At 41.7% G+C, this 23579-nt stretch overlaps 1 protein-coding gene across 5 annotated transcripts in view; it reads left to right on the forward strand.

Annotated features, from left to right (window-relative positions):
* RNF111 (ring finger protein 111) overlaps positions 1 to 23579 on the forward strand; it is a 55355-nt gene that overhangs the window by 18712 nt on the left and 13064 nt on the right. For all 5 annotated transcript variants that reach the window (XM_056572436.1, XM_056572435.1, XM_056572437.1 and 2 more), the window contains 8 exons: positions 4419 to 5304; positions 8690 to 8819; positions 14752 to 14915; positions 16156 to 16341; positions 19215 to 19534; positions 19932 to 20181; positions 22135 to 22504; positions 22650 to 22775. In XM_056572436.1, the coding sequence (XP_056428411.1) occupies positions 4488 to 5304; positions 8690 to 8819; positions 14752 to 14915; positions 16156 to 16341; positions 19215 to 19534; positions 19932 to 20181; positions 22135 to 22504; positions 22650 to 22775 (2363 nt within the window). In that variant the 5' untranslated portion in view covers positions 4419 to 4487. The remainder of the gene's footprint in view (positions 1 to 4418; positions 5305 to 8689; positions 8820 to 14751; positions 14916 to 16155; positions 16342 to 19214; positions 19535 to 19931; positions 20182 to 22134; positions 22505 to 22649; positions 22776 to 23579) is intronic.

The following is a 23579-nucleotide window of genomic DNA, read 5'->3' on the forward strand; positions in this document are numbered from 1 at the left end:
ACTTGTAGTTCCTCCCTGTACTGTAGGGGGCGCTACCAGACAGCCAATCAGTGCAGGCACTTCAGTAATAGAGGTGATTTATCAGTAAAATGCCCATTCTGATTGGTCAATTCCTCCAGTTGGGACACGTTTCACAGATCTGGACTGTCCGTAGCATTGTATGTTGAGTCTGGTTTCAAGTTACGATGGTCCAGAAAAGACAATTGTATGTTGAAACTATTGTATGTTGAGGCCATTGTAAGTTGAGGGATCACTGTATTAGGTAAATGTTGTGCCCACAGCAATGTTATGGGCATAAAAGCATACTACGATAACATGGGCTGCAGTACTTTATATGCGAACATACTATTTTTGCATTAGAAGTCAATGGGCAGGTTCCAAAACAGGATAGAATTAATCTGCTCTGTTCATATGTAGATCTGCATAAAGTAGTGTATCTGTTTACTGCATGTTATCTGGTGCTGTTTCTGTACCAAGTTAATATAAACAGTCTTCAGATAGAAGAGCAGGTAATGATCTGCTGCTGGGTGTTGACCACAAATGAACACTTAAGCATTCCACTGGACAAGAATTTCTTAGTGGTTTCATATCCAGGGTTTAGTCACTAAGCAGTATGAAGATGCAGCGTTTAGAATTGCTAACACATAAAATCCATTTATGAATATCCAGCATCATGCAGACCCTTTTATTTAGGAGCAGCTGTCAATGGCTCTAATAAAGTGGAGTAATGGGTATGTCTGGGCTCTAAAGGCCCCCCCACCACCAACATAGCCAAGTTTTTATGATTCCTTGTTGTTTAATACCAACTTCTTACCTCCCCAAAAGGTGCATACAATGTCTCAAGGGGTATCGGCATGGTCCCCACACTGTTCTGATGAAACACAGATTGTGTCTTGGTCTTGTAGGTCCTTTAATGTAATTTGAGTTTGATGCTTTATGTTAAATGTGACCAATTTGTTGTGTCTATGGGGAAGTTCACACTTTTTAAAGTGCCTTATATTTGGGGGGTGTGACATCATAGCAGCAGAAAAGTATGTTGACATGTACAATCTCGTGCCTGCAGTGGGCCTACGGGGAAATGGACTGAACATAGTCACTGGTTTTAATGTTTGTGGATGGTTGTGTATATATAGACTTGTACTTTCCCTAAGGTAGATAAAGACACCCACATCAAGGAGATTGATAAAAGATGGCCCGATCTATATTGGACATTTCTGACACAGGATGAATAAGGGCTGGGCGGTATGACCAAATGTGTGTATCACGGTATTTTTTAAACTCTTGGCGGTTCGATGGTATTAAACGGTATTTCCTAGCCCCCCCCCAAATTATCAGCCCACATCCCCATCGGGGTAAATACTCACGTCACCCGCAGCCGTCAGCCTATCACTAGCCGCAGCGATGTTCTGCCTCGGCCGGTGATAGGCTGAGCCCACTGTCATGTAAGAAGCCGGCTTCTTATGACAGTGGGCTCAGCTTCTCACCGGCCGAGGCAGAACATCGCTGCGGCAGGTGATAGGCTGACGGCTGTCCGACGTTCCCATCCCCAGGAAACAAGTGAGACCAACGGTAGTTGAGTTAAAAGTTTATTTTAGTTATTTTTTTGCAGCCCGGGCATAGGGATACTGCACAATATAGAGCAGTGGTCTCCAACCTGGTGACCTCCAGATGTTGGGAGTTGTAGTTTTGGAACATCTGGAGGTCCGCAGATTGGAGACCACTGGTATAGAGTGTCAGCGCCGACGGCCACAACAAACAGGACGAGGAGGGCAGCGCATGCGGGTGACATGTGAGTTGTACCCCGATGGGGACAGCACTGGGCTGATCATTAATTGGGGGCAGAACAGCGCTCGCAGGTCACACAGGATTAGTTCCCCGATGTTGGGACAGCGCAGCGCTGGGCTGATTCATTCCCGAGGGGGAGGGGCCAAACCGGTATTGCGGTATGGGGAGAAATTCATATCGTGCAGCACAAAAATTTCGGTATGAACCGGTATACTGCCCAGCCCTAGGATGAATTATCAGTTGCATGTAGTTACACAAATCATCTGAATCCAATATTGAAGCCGGTTCACGACAGCTAAAGTGTGTGTGTGTGTGTGTGTGTGTGTGTGTGTCTTCTGAGCTTCATACCTTTTTGTTAATAAATTGCTAGACTGCGGCATGAACTGGTCTTTGTTAGGTGTTGTCCTTACGCTTCAGGCCCAGCACTGCCACAGAGTTTGACTTCGTTGTCTTGTGTTGAGTGTACAAGGGCATCATTGGAGCACTGAGAAGTTCAGGGTGGTGGTGCTCTACTGGCAGAGAGGGCTAATATTTTTGGTTTGTGTACAGAAGACTATACTTCAATGGCACGAGTCATAAGCTAGAAACACTGTTAATACGTGCAGGTAGAGTCCACAGTAAAATACAGTAGCAGGAAAGTGGATTTACAAATCGCATCCATATTTTGCAGACATTTTAGAAACTATAAAAAATTATAGACTGCTGGCAGATAAGAACCATTAGGCCCATCTAGTCTGCTTAATATTCTGAATAGTATGAATAGTCCCTGGCCCTATTTTATATAAAGGATAGTCTTATGCCTATCCCATGCGTGCTTAAATGTGTACTCCGGCACAAAGGATAGGGGATAAGATGTATGATCACGGGGGGTCCCGGTCACAATCTCTCATGCAGCATCCACCTGTGAGAGTTTCACGCAGCGCTGGAGGCGGAGTCTGAAGCCTCACGACTAAGGCGCCCGGAGTATCGTGACGTCACGACTCTGTAGTCGTGAGGCTTCAGACTCTGAGCCTCCAGCGCTGTGTGAAGCTACCACAGGTGGGTGCTGCATGAAAGATTGTGGGGGTCCCCAGCGGCGGGAACCTCGCGATCAGACATCCTATCCCCTATCCTTTGGATAGGGTATAAGATGTCTTTGGGCCGGAGTACCCCTTTAAATTTATTTTCAGTATTTGCAGTGACCACTTCTACAGGAAGGCTATTCCATGTATCCATTATACACTGTAAAGTAATACTTCCTCATATTACTACATAAATCTCTGAGCCCTTATTTAAAGCTATTTTGTACATTATGATGCCCTTCAGTGCCCATTTTAATCCCCATCATGTCCATTTCCTTAGCTTTTTTTCACTGTTGTTGTCGCATCCTTCAGTAACCCTGCCTTTGACTTGGTCCAGACTCAGCAGATTTGTGCTGCGACTTCTGCACTGCCAATCCAGTAACAGTACTATGGTATAAGCGCAGGTCAGCTTTTCAGAGCCAGTTCACATTTGCAAGATAAGTTCTGACGGAAAGCGGCTCATGCTGTCTATTAAGTTCTCAGCCTGCCCACTCTGTTGTAGATGTGCAGTAGATTTTCACAAGGCATGGATATTTAACTATAATGGCCTACATTTATCAATGTCTGAGGACAAAAGGGATCTCTTTCCCATAGCAACCAATCACAGTTCTGCTTTCATTCAGTCGGAGCTATTTGAGAAATGAGCAGTGATTGGTTGCTATGGGGAATCTGTAAGTTCTGTTATTTATTTATTTATTTTTTTTGGTCCTCAAACCGATTGATAAACCATAACCTAAGGAAATTTAGTTTTTCCAATTTTTATATATATATATATATATATATATATATATATATATATATATATATATATATATATATATTTATCCTGAAATCTTGCAATTTTCAACCTGGGCATTAAAGGGGTACTTCGCTGCTCAGCGTTTTGAACAAACTGTTCCGATTGCTGGAGCCAGTACCAGGAGCTTGTGACTTCATAGGCCCTGCCAATGCAAGTCTATGGGAGGGGGCGTGACATCATGAGGGGGCGGGTCTATGACGTCACAAGCTCCCGGCTCCAGCGTTCGGAACAGTTGGTTTCAAACGCTGAGCAGCGAAGTACCCCTTTAAGCCTAACAACAAGCTAACACTTCCTTCATCACAGGCAGGATCCAGTGAAAGGTGACACCAGTATATAGATTAGAGGGGATCAGACAATTCACAATAGGTGATGCTCTGGACTCCCCTCTAGACTTATTTTCCTATGTCTATATAGCTGCTGTAAAGCTGTTCTTTAAATGCTGTTATAAAAGCAGAGGTGGAGTTTATGCAATATGGCCTCCCCCATAAAAATGTGCAAAAAAATAAAGAAATGTTACAGTATCGGACTCTAGTCAGTGTAAAAAATATATATATGTAAGGGTGACATATTTCCTTTAAGTGATCTGTAAATTGTTAAATGTTTGGCAGTCTTATTTCTTTAGCTGTGACCCTGCAGTTTTATTTATCCATATTTAAAAATATCACATTTATGTAGAAGGTTTTGGCAGGCTGCTTTTCCCCTACTCCTATTACTGTTAAATTACAGCCTCCAAGTTTTACATCCTATACTGATATTTCTTGTTCTCTTTTCAGCTTGTGGTGGACATCACTAATCCACTCATGGTCTATTTGCGTGAGTGACAAAACCTGCTATAAGCGGATATGAAGCGTGAGGTTCCTTCAGATGCACCAAAGAGGCCGGAAAATCTGAAAGGGGTATTGCTGAACCCTAAGTGTGCTGGGACAGCAAGGACCTTCCCAGCAGACATGGACATGATAGCAAGTAAAGTAGGTAACAAATTCTCTCACTGTTGCACTGACTCGAATAAGCAACAGAGGAGCTTAAATAACAACGGCACAGATCAAGAGAAGGGACTTGTCCGAAAAAAGAGGAAAAGCCAGCAGGCTGGTCCTTCCTTTACCCAAAGTTGTGCTGGTAAGGAAAATCAGAGACTGTTGGAGCTAAGGTTGGAGCCCCAGAGTGATGATGACAATGATTCTTCCTTTAGTGACTGTGTTTCTTCACCTTCATCAAGCTCACATTTTGGTGATTCTGATACAATGACTTCTGATGAGGATAAGGACAACCCTAGACGTTTCTCACCTGCAGGAGATAACCCTACTAATAGAATTGGTGCGAGGGCTTCAAAATGGCCTCGTCCCCAGTCAGACTCTGTGCCTATGCTTATGAAAAGGCCTTGTTATCAAGTGAGCAACTTGAGGAGGCCTGTGCATCGAAAGACTTTTTTGAAAAAGGGTTCAACTCAAAGGACGCAGAAACAAAAAGAGCGGATTTTAATGCAAAGAAAGAAGAGAGAAGTGCTAGCAAGGCAGAAGTACGCCTTGCTCCCCAGTTCTAGTAGCTCCAGTGAGAATGACCTCAGCAGTGAATCGGCCTCCAGTTCTTCCACTGAAGGAGAAGAAGATATATTTGTGTCTCCTGGGGAAAACCACCAAAATGGTACAACAATTCCCTCAGGTAAAATTTCATTTGTTTGTGTTACATAAGACCTCCCATGTAACCATACAAGTTATCAGCAGATCTCAATAAGCACCTCTCTCCACAAGGTCACAGTTTGTTCTTTTAAATCATGGTTGTCATAAAAACATTGGACCACATAACGGCCATTTAGAATAATTTTTCTAGTACTGTAATTTAGATAAAAGAGATTGGTTAAAGAGTACCTGTCGTTAAACTTTTTATATAATGTAGATAATACCATTAAATGTTTATTTGTAATATACATAGGTTAAAAAATGTGCAAACTTATGGTTGGAAAAATGCTGTCCCTGCAGATATTGTCTGTCTCTGTCAGGAGTCCAAATACAGGAAGTGAGGGCCAGACAAACAGGGTTCTGTGCAGGCTCCTGACTTGTCAATCATCCTGCTGTGTGAGCCGGGAGCATGTCACAGAGCCTCACTACACAGAGCCCTGCTTGTCCTCGGTGCACATGAGCCCTGCTTGTCCTCGGTGCACATGAGCCCTGCTTGTCCTCGGTGCACATGAGCCCTGCTTGTCCTCGGTGCACATGAGCCCTGCTTGTCCTCGGTGCACATGAGCCCTGCTTGTCCACCCTCACTAACTGTATCCACAGCTAAGAGTTTCTACCTCTTCATTTTAGTAAGTTTTAACCTAGACCTTCACTAATCATAACTTCTGACATTTGACACTTTCTTGTTTTATTTCTTAACAATAGATATACAGTAGAATCTACTGTTAACTGATGGATATATAGTTTTATGGGGAAAATTAGGTAGATGACATTGCTTGAAATCCCTGCTCTTTCTATGCTTAGTAGTCCAGTGAGTGGTCCAAATAGTTGATGGCAGCCTTCCCTGTATGAGCATGCAGTCGTTTACAGATTAGAAACACCCTCTGGACTCCAAAACAAATCATAAGCAGGGATATAAATGAATATCCAAACGTGAGAAATAGAATGAACGGCAACTCACTGTGATCCACCGTAGCTTTATTCAATGAGGATGGGTGCAAAAGACAGACAGGCACAGCAAATGGAGCAACGTTTCGCGTTACACCTTTCTTCCGGGTGAGCCAGAAGAAGGGTGTAACGCGAAACGTTGCTTCGTTTGCTGTGCCTGTCTGTCTTTTGCACCCATCCTCATTGAATAAAGCTACGGTGGATCACAGTGAGTTGCCGTCCATTCTATTTCTTACGTTTGGATTTGTTCTATACTTGCTGTGGGACGGAGCACCGCTGTCACGTATTAGAGGAGCACTATAGGATCCTAAGGAGGTAGTTCCAGCTCTATTTTCTCTGTGCGGATAGAAATGAATATATTATACTGTATATTTTCCTTTAAAGCTATGGATCAATCTTCTCTTCTGCTATTATATTCCATGCTCAGTGTCACAGGTTCCCCTTCCCCACCCTAAATAGCATAGACGAATAAAGTAAAATAAAGTGTGTGTGTGTGTGTGTGTGTGTGTGTATATATATATGTGTGTGTGTGTGTGTATGTGTATATATATATATATATATATATATATATATATATATATATATATTTTTTTTTTTTTTTTATATATTTATTTATATATTAAATTATGTAGCGATTTTTTTTTTTTTTTTTTTTATTTATTTTCCCCATGTCCTAACCTCTCGGTTATGAATCCCAGTTAACATAGGGTTGTTGGCATTGGTTCTAAATAAATCCCTTAGCCAGACAGTAAGTAGTTTGTTGCCATGGGTGGCAGTAGATAGAGCAGATGGTTTGAGTATAATAATGGAAAATCGCTCTCAATCAGCAGGGAACACCAGCCTCTAGTAATCTCCTATCTTCACTATTGCTATGTATTATCACACATTCCTTTGTACTATACAGAGAGCAATTTTCAGTGTTTTCAAGGTTTCAAATCGGTGACACACAAACACTATAGTGTGTGTGTATATATATATATATATATATATATATATATATATATATATGTATATATGTATGTGTGTGTGTGTATACATATATACACTCATTCTATGTTGCAGAGAAAATGCACTGAAATCTAGCTCTGTATTTAGGAGCCGTAGTTTATATTCCCTCCCCTCAGAATTGCTTTATTTTTCTGTGAATGAAATCTTCTTTCCATGCACTGTGTCTTATGAGTTTGTTCTCAGAAACAGCAGCCAGTCTGATAGATCATAGCTGTGGTCCCAGTCTTAGGCTGGGTTCACACCACGTTTTTGCAATACAGTTCCTGTATCAGGTTTTTAATAAATAAAAAAAACGTATTCCTGACTAAACTGTATTAAATCGTGTACAAACTTTTATCTGTATATGATTGAAAACCGTATATGGTTTGAAAAATGGTGTCTGGTTGCATCCGTTTTTTTCGAAAAAAAAGTACACGTTTTGAACTTTTCACTCCATTATGAATAAAGTTTCACTTGTTTGATTGAAATTCCAAGAAAAAAAAAATGGAAAGTCAAAAACCGTATGGAACTGTACGCACATACGGTTCTGTACGGTTCCCATTGACTCCCATGTTTAAAAAAAAAAAAAAAAAGTATACGGTTTAGTAGGCCACGATTTTCTGTCTGGGAAAAAAAAAAGTAAAAAACCGTATGGTTTGAAAAACAGGTAACCGAATACAATATGGTGCATACAGTTTTGAATGAGAAGTCTATGGGCACGGTTTTCTGTGCGGTTGCATAGGGTTTTTTTTTAGTTTATTTATTTATTTATTTTTATGAAACCGTATGCCGAAAACGTATAGCAAAATCGTGATGTGAACCCACCCTTACAGAGCGCCAGCCTGGAATTATTTCACAGTACTACTACAGTTACTAGCAGTCACATATGGAGTTAGGTGGCAGTCACGGTTCAGTGATATATTTTTCTTTTTAGTTCTGTTATATTAGTGCACTCTTCACACTGACGAAACTACGGTAAATTGAAATGAATATGACTAAAGTTGTCATTTTATGTGTAATTTTAATCCTTTAACCCCCTTTGGGGCATCAGGTGTACATGCACGCAGGATGTCTGCTAGGGACGTATGAGGCTGGCCCAGGAGCTGAGCTACTTCTTATGTGGCGGCTGCTGTAAGGTGCTGTTTAATCAGATGCCAGGGTAAAATGAAAGTAGCGATCTGATTGGTTGCTATGAGCAACTGGGCAACTTTCCTCAGGACAGGTTTTAATAGAGTATTTACATGGGGAATGGAATCTATGAATGGCTACTGTAGGTGACTGTTAGTTGGATTGTCAATATGTCTTAATAAAATAGTATTTTATAAGTAGTTATTTGTACACGGCTATTAAAGGAGTACTCCCAGGGAAGGCCTGAAAGTGTTAGTAATGAAGTAATGCTAATTTTATGTATTCTTCTCCTGTATCCCACTTCACAGGTAGCATTGATGAGGACGTTGTAGTCATTGAGGCTTCATCCACACCACAAGTCCCTGGCAACAATGAAGAAATCAACGTTACCTCAACTGACAGTGAAGTAGAAATTGTGACAGTCGGTGAAACGTACAGGTTAGTCATTCCTATCGTAAATAATCGTGTTTTATTGTTTTATGTGGCTTGCATAGTATCTTACTTAGTTATTCATTTGGGTTGAGACAAGTGTAATGCTGTATGTTCCAGCTCTACATTGGCCACAGGGCTTAAGTCCTGCAGGAACGCATGGGAACAGAGTTCCTGCACTTGTTCCACAGCAGGAACACTGTTCACAGGACCAGCCTGTGAGTGAAAATCTTAAAGGGGTACTCCGCTGCCACAGCGTTCGGAACATTTTGTTCTGAATGCTGGGTTGTGATGTCACGCCATGCCCCTCAATGCAAGTCTAGGGGAGGGGGCGTGATGCCCCTCCCATAGACTTGCATTGAGGGGGTGTGGCGTGATGGCACGAGGAGGCGTGGCTGTGACGTCCCAACCCCCGCCATCTGCACCCAGTGTTCTAAATGAACACCGGGTGCTGCACATCGATCGTAGGGGTCCCAGCTGCGGGACCCCTGCGATCAGACATCTTATCTTCTATCCTTTTGGATAGGGGCGAAGATGTCTAGGGTCGGAGTACCCCTTTTAAGTTTCCACACTTTTTTTTTTCCCCAGGACTTGACCCCTGATTGGCCTCCTTTTTATTTATTTTTTTACTGGGGTGCACAGCAGCGGTTCCATTCATCAGCAGGCAATGGTTTGAACAAAGTTATTTTGCAGGACTCAGTAGCGTAGTCTGCTGTACTGTTGTGTACAGTAAAATAAACACGTAGGAGCGAGAAGTGGCTGACTACATTTGTGCCATTAAAAAAAATGGAACTATTGCTGTGCCACAGTATATGTCAGTAGCTGTTATAGCAGGACATAAAGCATTAATGCCGGTTGAACCCAGCCTCAATCTGTTTTGTGACGTACCTTTGTACTAGGTAGAAAAGGGTTGCAGGTTAAAAACAAGGGAAATTTGGCAAAACGGATGACTGTGCATTATGGTTCTGTAGACTTCTATTGCTGCCTTTTTAGGGTCCTGTACAACTCAGAAGGTACACTGGGCAGTAATGCTGCCATATGGATGAGAATTAACGTGGATCTGTCACTTCTCCTGATCTGCCAGTTGTAATACATCCTTGTATTTTGTATGAAACAACAATTATGGAGCATTATTAGAACTATATTCTAATAAAGCCCTCATGATATTATTCCAACTATGGTTAAAATAATCTAGAACAGTTTTATTACAGTACCCAGTAAGTATGTGCTCTGTTATTGTTTTCATTTACAAGGCGGCAGTACAGAATTTTCTGTTTGATTGGAATGGAATGATGTACCAAATTTTATTTAGCTGTATGAAGGGTTAATGTAATTTTAATGGTGGTGTTTGTAGTACAATGTATTGGAACTATGTATTTTTTATCTTTATAAATTTTTTTTACTGATGGGGTGTTTGGGTTTTATTTCATCTCTTGACGTTGGTGACATGTTGACTTTTATTCTGGGCATCATAGTGTTTTGTTTCGGTTTTAAGTCTCTACTTTTGCTCAGTGAAAACATCATTTTGTTTTTGTCACCATATTGTGAGATCAAAAGATGAGCTGTTGTTTTCATTGCTGCCGTTTTGGGGTACATAGGAATTTTTGGTGACTTATTTCTGTGTTTTGGACGGTGGAATGAAAGAAAATTAGACAATTGTGGCTTTCTCCCCCCCCCCCCCCCCCCCCCCCCTTAACAACATTCACCTTGTGGATTGCGGATGTAGCAATAGCAATTGTCTAATTTTTGTGTGTGTATGTATTATGTATGTATGTGTGTGTGTGTGTGTGTGTGTGTGTGTGTATATATATATATATATATATATATATATATATATATATATATATATATATATATATATATATATATATATATATATATATATATATATATTTTATTAAAAATTAAAAAAAATATTATTATTAAAATATATATATATATTTTGTGTATATATATATATATATATATATATATATATATATATATATATATATATATATATATATATACACATTTTTTTTTTTTTTTTTTTTTTTTAACCGAGCCCTAACCTCTGTCTAACCTATTATATTTTGCTTTCAGTAGAAACTGTGGCATCTAATGGGCAGAAATTATTTCTGATCCCTGCTGTTGCTGCAGGATGACAGCTGTATATTATAGCTGGTGCCTACTGCTGATGGTGCAGGTTCCCGTAAAGAGGTACTCCCCTGGCCAGCGTTCGGAACTAAATGTTCCAAATGCTGTTTTCGCGCCCCCTCCCATAGACTTGCATTGAGGGGGCATGGCCATGACCTCACAAGGGGGCGTGGTCGGCTCCCGCCGCGTGAAAACAGCATGAGGAAAATTTTTGTTCCGAGCGCTGCCAAGTGGAGTACCCCTTTAAGAGCCCAGACAATCACTGCTCTATACAGATACACCATACAGTTTTTTTATCGTGTATACATACATGCATTCATATTTTAGTACCGGTAACAATTGTGGGATATATTTTCTTAGAACTCTGTGTTGTGCCGTTCATCGGGTTATCACCCTATAAAGGTTGACAAGTGGCTACTATCAGCTAGGCATTTCTCATTGGTGACTGTCAGACTATGTAGGGACTCAACTAGGTGGATGGTAATAGTTTAAAGGGGTTATCCAGGGAAAAACTTTTTTTTATATATATATCATCTGGCTCCAGAAAGTTAAACAGATTTGTAAATTACTTCTATTAAAAAATCTTAATCCTTTCAGTACTTATAAGCTGCTGAATTTGAGTTGTTCTTTTCTGTCTAAGTGCTCTATGATGACACCTGTCTCGGGAACTGACCAGTTTAGAAGCAAATCCCCATTCTATTCTACTGTGCAGTTCCCGAGACAAGCAGAGATGTCAGCAGAGAGCACTGTTGCCAGACAGAAAACAACAACTCAACTTCAGCAGCTGGTAATTATTGAAAGGATTAAGATTTTTTAATAGAAGTAATTTAAAAATCTGTTCAACTTTCTGGAGCCAGTTGAGAGAGAGAGAAATATATATTTTTATATATATATATATATAATATAATATAATATAATATAATATAATATAATATAATATATATATATATATATATAATATAATATAATATAATATATAATATAATATAATATAATATAATATAATATATATATATATAATATAATATATATATATATATGTTTTTTTTCCTGGAATACCCCTTTAATACATATGCAGGAGGAATAATGGAGGAACAGCCCAACCTATAATTCTAGAAGAAAAGATGCCTTCGGCTGTCCGGGCATGCTGGGAGTTGTAGTTTTGCAACAGCTGGAGGCACCTTGGTTGGAAAACACTGGATTAGAGCTTGTGCTGTTAGGAGTTTATTTCTTTACCCAAGAATACCTTGAAATGTGCAGTGATAGGCGATTTCTCCGGAGGAGCTATTAAACATTCCATCTGTTTTCAGTGTGAAATGGAAGAGGCCCAGATAATTTGGAACTTGCTCTGGTATTAACAGGCGGTTGGAGTATTTTCCACAGGCTCCTGAAATTTGCTTGCTGTGCAGTTTCTTCCTCACACACAAAGCAAATTAAATGAAAGCATTTAACCCATTTGCTGACAAGCACTGTAAGCTCGGGCTCTATGGTTTAGAGCTGTTTACATGGCTGCGTGCTGAGTTTCCCAGAAATAGTTAGCGATGTGTTTTTTATTTTATTAACCTGATCAAATAGTTCATGGCTTATGCAGCTATATGAAGACTACATTTCCAGATGTCTCCTTTATGACCTACTTGATACACGGGATGGATTTGGAATGATAACTGCATTTATCTTAGGGCGTTTTCCCACCACAATGAGGGTGCTGTGCTGTCCTTTTACCACATGGGTGATCACTGCGCATCAAAACCGCATGCACTTTTTGACCTGTGCGCTACGTTACAGAATTAAAACCATTTACTGTAGAATCAATGCACACTGGTGCCACTATATAGAGGGCTTTAATTAAAGGGGTACTCTGCCCCTAGACATGTTATTCCCTATCCAAAGGATAGGGGATAAGATGTCTGATCGCTGGGAACCCCTGCAATCTCTTCTGCAGCACCTGGTGGACATCGAGAACTTCGCTCCGTGCATGGTGACGGGCAATACAGGGGCCGGAGTATTGTGACGTCACGGCCTGCCCCCTCAATGCAAGTCTATGGGAGTGGGTGTGGCGGCACGGGGTGCTGCAGGAGAGATCATGGGGGTTTCCAGCAGCGGGACCCCCGCCATCAGACATCTTATCCCCTATCCTTTTTGGATAGTGAATAAGATATCTAGGGGCGGAGTACCCCTTTAAGCACATGTGTAAGTGTGCTAAGCAGTGGTATAATCCACCATGCTTATTGATTTTTGGGGCAGTGTTTCCTAACCAGTGTGCCTCCAGCTGTTGCAAAATTACAATATTCAGTAGTTTTGCAGCAGCTGGAGGCACACTAGTTAGGAAATACTGGGTTATGGTATAGATTATCATCATACCATAATTTACAGAGATTGGGGGGGGGGATTATTTGACCAACACCATTATCACCCTTGTAAAAAAGAAAAAAGTAGCTAACCTTTCAAAGCTTCAGATTTTTTCATTGGTGTTAATACAGGCTGAGCCCTTATTTTGTGGCCACTACAGTGTTCCTTGCTGTAAGTGCTGTGATAATGTCGTGTACAATTTTCAACCAGTCACTGGCTTCAGCAGTCACGTGTCATACATACAGTAAGAGACCACTACGGCCTGCGATTGATAAGGTGTACACAACGTCGCCGCAGCTCTTCCGGTGGGGTAAGTAAACAAAACTTTTATAAACGAATGAAAAACCCCTTTAAACTTATTGTCACCATATGTCAGTGTTTCCCAACCAGGGTGCCTCCAGCTGTTGCAAAACTACAACTCCCACCATGCCCGGACAGCCTTTGGCTGTCCGGGCATCCAGGGAGTTGTAGTTTTGCAACAGCTGAAGGCACCCTGGTTGAGAAACGCTTCTATATTTAGTAGCAGTAGTTGCAGTCCCATACACAATAGTGAAAAGGTGGCCGAACCTGGCTCCCTGTTTAGTGTGTATGGAGGCCTCAGTCACCTGTCATGTGAGAGAAGGATCAGGTATATTGGGTCTTAAAGGGGTACTCTGGTGGGAATTTTTTTTTTTTTTATCAACTTGTGCCAGATGGATAAATGGAATTCGTAAATTACTTCTATTAAAAAAAAAAAAAAAAAAAAATTTACCCTTCCAGTATTTTTTAGCAGCTGTATGCTACAGAGGAAATTTTTTTGATTTTGAATTTTTTTTTGGTCTTGTCCACAGTGCTCTCTGCTGACACCTTATGCCCGTATCAGGAACTGTCCAGAGCAGGAGAAAATTCCCCATAGCAAACCTATGCTGCTCTGGACAGTTCCTGACACTGACAGAGGTGTCCGCAGAGAGCACTGTGGACAAGACAAAAAAGAAATTCACAAAGAAAAGAATTCTGTAGCATACAGCTGCTAAAAAATGCTGTAAGGATTAAGATTTTTTAATAGAAGTAATTTACCAATCTGTTTTAACTTTCTGGCTCCAGTTCATTTAAAAATAAATAAATAAATAAACCCTCAAGGAAACTTGAAGGCCTATCTTAGCAAATAAAAATAGGATCAGCAGTTAAAGGGGTACTCCGGTAGAAAACTTTATTTTTTATTTTTATCCGAGTACCCCTTTAACCTATATTTATTTACTAAGCTAGGCCTTTGCCAAAGTTTCCATGAGTTTTTTTTTTTTTTTTTTTTTTTTTTTTTTTTTATAATAATTTTGGCTCACACTATGATTAGCAGAGAGTATGACAATGGTCTTATTGATGCCCATTTTTATATTTCGTATGTATCGTACATATTTTAACCTATCTATATTGCTCAACGGTAGATGTTCAATACTAGGCACTTATGTTTTTTGCTCAGATCTCGGTCCTCACTTGGACACTCTCGATCTCACTGGGGCCAAAGTTCAAGTTCACAGTCTGGAAGATCCCAGGAGCACAGGAGTCGCAGTCGAGTTTCCACTGTTATTCAGCCTCTAAGACAAAATGCAACTGAAGTTGTGGACCTGACTGTAGATGAAGATGGTAAGTGTAACTGGCCTGTGGAGAATCCAAGTCCTATCACTTGGTCAACATGTATACACTAGTGACAGTTTTGCAGGTCATCAATGATGATACTCAATTGATGCAGCTTATTGAGAAACAAATATTTAGAAGTAGATTGACAAATTGTTGTTGTTCACTGTAAAAAAAAAAAAAAAAAAAAAAAAAAAAAAAAGGGGGGGGGGGGAAAAAAGTAAGTAAATAAAATAAATTGTACTTCTCCCTTGAACTGTACCAGTGTTTTGGAGGTATCAGATATAGAGACCATTTGATGAAAAAGGAAATGATTTAAATTGACTTTTCTTCCATAGCAGTGCATGCCAAGATCGTAATGCACCACAAACTTATAGATTGATGCTTTGTAGAATTCTAGCTCCCATTGGCAGCTCTCTACTATAGCTCATGTATTTGCCCCCCTCCTTGCAGTTATTACATCCACTATGGCACTACTGTAACACTGGACTGAGGATGTATGCGCAGGGATATACAAAAAGTTAGATCGCACAGATTAGTTTAGATTTTTTAGAGCAGAATTTATCTTGTTGGCATGAGTTTTCCAAAAATCTCCAAGCTCTAATGCTGGCAGTATTTTGGCCCAGCTGATGACATCTTCTTATGCTCTGTTGTTACTAGACAGAAGAATTCCAGAGAGCTATATGTTAATATATAAATATATGCTTACCGTATATACTCGACTATAAGCCTAGTTTTTCAGCAGGATTTTTCGTGCTGAAAACTCCCCCCTCGGCTTATACTCGAGTGAACAAAAAAAAACGTTTCTGGCTTTAGCTGTGAGGGGATGGTCCCAGCCGTCCATCTCCGCCTGTCAATGCCTTCTCAGTGGTCTTCAACCCGCGGACCTCAAGATGTTGCAAAACTACAACTCCCAGCATGCCCGGACAGCCGATGGCTGTCCGGGCATGCTGGGAGTTGTAGTTTTCCAACATCTGGAGGTCCGCAGGTTGAAGACCACTGAGAAGGGATTGAAAGGCGGTGATGATGAAGGGGGGAGGATGATGACTGGGGGGGGGGTTGATAATGACATGGGGGGGATGATGTATTTCCCACCCTAGGCTTATAGTCGAGTCCATAACTTTTCCTGGGTTTTTGGGGTGAAATTAGGGGCCTTGGCTTATATTCGGGTCGGCTTATACTCGAGTATATACGGTATATACAAATGCTAACCATTTATATTTGTAAATTTTTTTTTTTTCCAACACAGATCCTACAGTTGTGCCAACTACCTCTGGCAGAACAGAGTCTCAGCCTGTAAGCACTGTTTCCAGTGATTCGTCTACCTCAGAGCCGGCCTCTGATGCTGTTTCAGGACCCTCAGTGGGTCAGACATTAACAAATTCTGAAGGTCCTGCTGTCCTACCAAGTAACAGTGCAACAGGCTTGTCAGCGGGTAAGTCCAGTTTCTCCTTCTGATGGCAAAGAAATATGGGGGCAGTTTGACTGCAATCAAGCCATTCACTTTTACATTGTGACTCACTGTAATATATGTACCGTATTTATCAGCGTATAACACACATTTTTTTTAGGCTAAAATGTTTAGCCTAAAGTCTATCTGCGTGTTATGTCAATAAGCTGCTGCAGTTCAATGATTTTAAAGCGGGCGATTTAAATCAATGAACTGCAGCGGCTTTTGCAGGTGCAGAGACCTGCCGTCGCTGCCGGCTTCTATGCCCCTGCCTATCCTGGGGTCCAGAGACTACTGCCAGCGCCGCTGCCCCATTGCCTCCCCCATCCCCATTTTTTCTGACCCCCGCACAAGCCCCGAGCCGTCGCTGCCCATTTCTCTTCCCCCTGGCTAACGGTGCCGCTGCCCCGTTGCCTCCCCCATCCCCGGTTGTATAATTAACTGTTGCCGGGGTCGGGTCCGCGCTGCTTCTGGCCTCCGGTGTGGTGTCCCCTGTGTCGTTGCTATGCACTGCACGGCGCAATGACGAGTGACGTCACGTTGAAGACGTCACTCGTCATTGCGTCTCGTAGCGCATAGCAACGACGTAGGGGACACCAAACCGGAGGCCAGAAGCGGCGCGGACCCGACCCCGGCAACAGGTAATTATAAAACCGGGCATGGGGGAGGCAACGGGGCAGCGGCGCCGGGCAATGGATGCCGCTGCCCCTTCTCTCCCACTGGCTATCAGCGACGGCAATGGGGCAGCGACGCCGATAGCCAGGGGGAGAGAAGCGGCGGCAGCAGGGCTCTAGACCCCAGGAAAGGCAGGGGAAGAGAAGCGGGCAGCGACTGCCTGTCTCCCCCTGCCTTTCCTGGGGGTGTATCGGGGTATACACACGCACCCTCATTTTACCAAGGATAAAAGTTTTTTACACAAATATCCTTGGTAAAATGAGGGTGCGTGTTATAGGCCGGTGCGTGGTATACCCCGATAAATACGGTGTGTGTGTGTGTGTGTGTGTGTGTGTGTGTGTGTGTATATGTATATTATATAATTTTATTTATTGATTTATTTTTTTTAAATGGTTGACAGTGAGACAAGAAGTGAGTGAAGGCCTTCACTTTGTAGGGGCAGCCTATACTTGGGAAGTCCCTCACCTACAGGAAGTTGTTGCAGCAACTAATCAATAAAAACTCATAAAATAAATTACCTAGACTTCAGCTACTGGCATCCATGCAGATTATGCAAATACAGTATACTTCTGACTTATAGCAAAACTTATTGGTTAAAGCTATTGTACGTATTCCTAAAACAATATCCAAGTGAAAATACTACAACGGGGAATAGTACAAATGCGTTGATTAGCAATAAAGAACTGCAATGGAAGGCTGAGGTGGCGCTCATACTGATCCACGTTTCAGTAATGACCCCTTCTCCTGGGGCTCAAGTACCTTCACAACAAGATCTTCATAATACTCTTAGGCTAGTTTAACACTAAAGTTGCGCCCCGTCGAGAACGGCCGCTAAGTTCTCTTATTTATTCTCCCGATATTCGCCGAGGGTTCCACAACGGAAGTCACGCTGCCATGTCATAAGTAAGTAGTCTTAAAGAGAACACTGAAAGGACTGTTTGATATGACATTGAGGGGAGGAAGGAGGACATTTTGTATTCTGTACATGTAATACTTTCTATGTGTCTGGGGAAAAAAAGACTGTTTGTTTTCTTGGGTGATTTCTGATGTATAATGTGTGTCACAATGTTTGGAGCCAAAGCTGTAATATCCATAATAATGTTGTCTACAGTGACAAAAAGATATTGAAATATACTGTGATTTCTTTTTAGCATTCATGACTAAGCTAAAAGGCGAGGTATCAGATGTTTGTGGGCCATGTGCACACAAGACTTTTACATAGAAAAATTTGTCCTCTATATATGTCATAAATCAGGGTATACCTTTTAGGTTGAAAGGGGTACTCTGCCCCTAGATATCTTATCCCCTATCCAAAGGATAGGGGATAAGATGTCAGATTGCCGGGGTCCCGCTTCTGGTGACCCCCGGGATCGCCGCTGCGGCACCCCGCTATCATTACTGCACAGAGCGAGTTCTCTCTGCGTGGAATGACGGGCAATACAGGGGCTGGAGCATCGTGATGACACAGCCGCCCCCTCAATACAAGTCTATGGGAGGGGGCGTGGCGGTCGTCACACCCCCTGCCATAGACTTGCATTAAGAGGGCGGGTTGTGATGTCATGAGGGGCGGCGCCATGACGTCACGCTGCTCTGGCCCCTGTATTGCCCGTCATTATGCACAGAGCGAACTCTCAGCGGGACCCTGGCGATCTGACATCTTATCCCCTATCCTGTGGATAGGGGATAAGATGTCTAGGGGCGGAGTACCCCTTTAAGTAGATTCTTAGGCTATGTTCACACAGTAGAAATTCTGTGATTCCACTTAAGATCTGTTCTTCAAAGCTTCCGGAATTTGTGTGCTCAAAATTAAAAGACCCATTGACTGCAATGGGATTCCACAAGAAATTCTGCAAAATTTTAAATGTTCAATGTTTTTGCAAAATCCATAAAGCAGAATTTTTGCTGTAGAAATTTTGTCATGTAAATAGGACAGCGGACTCCCCATGTGCAGTACACTGCACTCCTTTTTTTTTTTTTTTTTTTTTTTTTTTTTTTTTTTTTCAAAGGATATCAATGTATTGTTTGACTGGGAAAGAGTACTAGCTCCGGAGATCACACACAGCACATTGTGGCCTATTATCTTCTGCAAAATTTGCATATGCCGTATGTACATTTTGGGTTAAAGTTGCAGCATTCCCTAAAATTCACTTTTTTTTATATTGCCTTTTTAATTCCTCTTGTAGATGATGCCAGAAGGACTGCTGGCACTACTGCCGATGGTGGTCCTCCAGCAATGCCACGATTACCTTCTTGTTGCCCGGAGCATTCACCCTGTGGAGGATCATCTCAGAATCCCCATGTCCTCGGACATCCTCATTCAAGTTGCTATCCAACACACAGTCACCACTTTCCACATCACCATCATCACCACCATCACAGTTCTCACCCCACCGTTCCCTTGTCTCCTTCCTTTTCGGACACACACTGTCCTGTGGAAAGAAATGCCCCTGTCCCACCACCTTGTGGAGCCACAAGCAGCTCTTCTTCCACATACCATGACCCGGTAAGAATTATCGAGAAAAAACAGCTTCCATATTTTATATTAAAAGAATGTGTTTGTGAAGAAGTTCCATATGATTTCTTGTTGCTATAATATTGTTCTATGTAATAAATAACTGTTGAATAGATAGAATAATAAAGTAATATCGCCTCTGTGTCGCATATATTCCCATATATGTATTTAACAAGTTTCTAGAACCGCAGTGGAAAAGTTATGTCTAGTGTTTATTGCTTTATTTACCACTTCAGCATGATTTACATTCTCTTTTGCAGTTTTATTTTTTATACTTGGAGGTTTGCTTTCTATTAAGAGTATTATTGTATTGATTTGTGTGGATACATGATTCAAATTATATATATTTTGTTTTCTCATGGTTGTACCTTTTTTTTTTATCTTACAGCAAGCCTTGCCTGTGGATCTGAGCAATAATGGGATAAGAAGCCACGGAAGTGTTAGCTTTCATAGCACCTCGGCTTTTGACCCTTGCTGTCCTGGTTCATCTTCGCGGTCTTCAGTTTACGGACATCAGTCGACTGTCAGTACAGCCCAAACTATAGCTATTGATGGCTATGGAGCTAGTATGGTAGCCCAGGCGCAACAACCTCCACAGACTTCTCTCTCCTCCTGTCGGCATTTTATGCATGCTCCATGTAGGTTTCACTGGTAGTTCTGCAGAAAAAAAACTGTTTTTACTACGGTTTTTAGATTTGCTTTGTTTCAGCTTAGAATGGGAGGGTGGTAAAAATTGTATGTTAATTTTTTTTTTTTTTAATCCTTTTTATTTAAAGAAGATTAGCAGTACAGAGACAGGCGAATACCTGGCAAGTCACAAAAGTAGTGATCCAGAGATGAAACATGAGTTTGTTTATTTTAACTTTGCAGAAGTGCAGTACTCATAAAATCATCATAAAAGTATGTACCACTTCCATAAATTGCAGTATTTTTCCTGTTCACATTATTGTCAATGGGTCTGCTTAGATCTTCCCTAGCAGATTCCATCATATTTTCTTGTGGACCCCAACATCTGGTGGTCTGCAATTTACTCTCATCCACTGCTCTCCAGTGATAGCCAGGCTTTCCTGAGAAAAGCATTGTTAAAGGGAATGTGTCACCATTTTATTTTATTTTTTATAAAATTATTCTATCAAGATTTATGTATTTAGTTTTAGGACAATGTAGTTTTAATGTTATTTATTAACAACGTGTGTACTGGGGACCTGCCATTACTGTAGCCTCTTTGTGGCGTGTCTCTTCACAACACCTATACATTTCCTTTATGGCAGGCACAGGGCATAAGAAAGATGAGACTGAGAGTGTCTCATAGGAAAGCATGGACTGCTTACTGCACATGTGCATAGCACAGGCTAGGTTAAATGAAAGGGGGGAGCCAGTGCCATTTTCTTGAGGTCCCTGTGGAGCAGTGAGAGACATCTAGTCTGTTCTTTGCCACTCTTAAAGGGGTAGTCCAGTGGTTAAAAACTTATCCCCTATCCTAAGGATAGGGGATAAGTTTGAGATCGTGGGGGGTCCGACCGCTGGGGCCCCCTGCGATCTCTCTGTACGGGGCCCCGGCTCTCCGCCGAGATAGCGGGTGTCGACCCCCGCACGAGGCGGCGGCCGACGCCCCCTCAATACATCTCTATGGCAGAGCCGGAGATTGCCGAAGGCAGCGCTTCGGCTCTGCCATAGTTGTATTGAGGGGGCGTGTCGGCCGCCGCCTCGTGCGGAGGTCGACACGCCCCCTTCCCGCGGGCTGTCGGGGCTCCGTACAGGAGATCGCAGGGGGCCCCAGCGGTCGGACCCCCGCGATCTCAAACTTATTCCCTATCATTAGGATAGGGGATAAGTTGCTCACCACTGAATCACCACTGGATTACTCCTTTAAGACACGAACAAAACTGTGACAGTGGAATTGAAAACTACAAAACCCCCTCCCCCTCTCCTTTTGCACATAGACAAAGGAGGAAGGCAGACGGGCGAGGTCTACTTTGCAGCAGCCAGACAAGTTGCTTGCTTTCACCAGATTCTTCATGTTGGCTCCCTCTGCTGATCAACAGTGGGAGATATGACAAAAAAATATCACATTTGGTGACACATTCCCTTTAATAAATCGTCCCTGCTTTCCAGATAACCGTAGCTCAGCAGCTCTAGTGCACGGAACTCACCAGATATTGTATGGTTGCCTTGGCAACCCAACCACCAGGAATAAGGAGCATTTTTCCCATACTAAACTGTGGAGAACATGTGGGACAACATCACTGGAGAAACCTTTAGTGCAGTGGCTTCTGTTGCAGTATACATGATTTTGTTGTATATGGAAATTCTAACACAAGTGTGAACATAGCTAAACATGTAAAACCTGTATTTACACAATAGCAGTTGCAACATACATTGGGTCAACTTGAAGTGGTTTGTCTGGCTTCTTTCAAGCATCTCCTGGCAAACATATGCTGAATAGATGCATAGATTATTTATGGTTCGCTATAGACCTGAATCAGTGTTTTAATTAAGGGACAATGTTTAACTTCCAGCAGGGTGCTATATTGAAATTGGACAGTTTGAATGGATAGAAGTGCTAATCTTGTTGTTCTTTATTTTGGTAGATGCATCACTTACAAGACCTCTTCACCACCAAACATCTGCCTGTCCTCATTCACATGCTAATCCTCCACCGCAGCCGCCACCACCACCACCGCCTCCACCACCTCCTCAGATGGACTATGTGATTGCTCACGCTGTGCCCCCTTTCCACCCATCTCTGCCCAGTCTTTCCTCCACACATCCTGTTCCTCCTCCCCCACCATCCCACCACTTTACAAGTGCTACTGCTCCCCTCTCTCAGCATCTTTCCACCTCCCATCAGTCCATGTCCCATCATATTTCTGCAACAGCACCTGCAACACAGAGGTTACACCCTCATGAAGTTATTCAAAGAATGGAAGTTCAAAGAAGACGTTTGATGCAACATCCAACGTAAGTCTAATGAACGTTTTTGGGCTTGTTTTTTTTTATTTTTTTTTTTACAGAAGCCCAAATTTTGTTCTGTCAACTCTTATTGTGTTTACTGGTCATAAAAGCAAAACAAAAAACTTTTTTTTTTTTGTGCTTTGATTTCTAGACGTGCTCATGAACGCCCACCGCCACATCCGCACAGAATGCATCCAAACTATGGGCATGGACACCATATTCATGTACCACAAACAATGTCCTCTCATCCTAGACAAGCTTCTGAACGTTCTGCTTGGTAAGTAGGCTAAAGTTAGGTGGATATGTGTTGTTTTTGTGGTTCTTGTTGCTGGCTTCTCCCTGTCACAAAAGGGAATCGGTAATCAATATAAAGACAATGGCATATATTTTGGCAATGGGCAAATGATATCCAAGGCTCCCAAATGGCATTTTAGGTGTTCCACTGTATTCTCTCTAATAATTGACAGTTTATAATTAAACATAATAAGATTAATGCGATCAACAACACGCACCACAGCCAAAATAGACATCTTCCATTGTGTCTGCCTAAAAATATTATGTTGATTTTTTTAGGCAAATGCACAGTGGAAGATGTCTATTTTGGCTGTGGTGCGTGTTGTTGATCGCATTAATCTTATGTTGAATTATAAAATGCATATGTTTATCTGAAAAAAAAAAAAGGCATTTAGTGGTAATTCTTTACACATGGCACTTTTTTTTAAAGACACAGCTGCAGTTGTTATGCATGTTTTCTGAGCTAAATCCGGAAGTCCTTCCATTATATTTTTTTTCACACAAAACACTGTTTGTGAAACTACACTTTAAGAAACTCCGAGCAGCATAAGCCTATTGGCAGAGTTTTACTGGTTCCCTCTTTCATATGTTAATCTTACTCTAATACTACATCTAGTGCACTCACTAGATGGCATCCAAAAGTAAGCTGCATGGTAACTCCATATACCCCTACACTTAGTCATCAGAGCTAGGAAAGGACACAATCTGGTCAGTGCGGAGATATGAACACTTCATTTTACTTCAGAATCCTATTGTCATATTTATTTCCCCCATTTAAGTGTTGTGC

Source organism: Hyla sarda, chromosome 4, assembly GCF_029499605.1.
Source record: "Hyla sarda isolate aHylSar1 chromosome 4, aHylSar1.hap1, whole genome shotgun sequence".
In the NCBI taxonomy this organism is placed as follows: Eukaryota; Metazoa; Chordata; class Amphibia; order Anura; family Hylidae; genus Hyla; species Hyla sarda.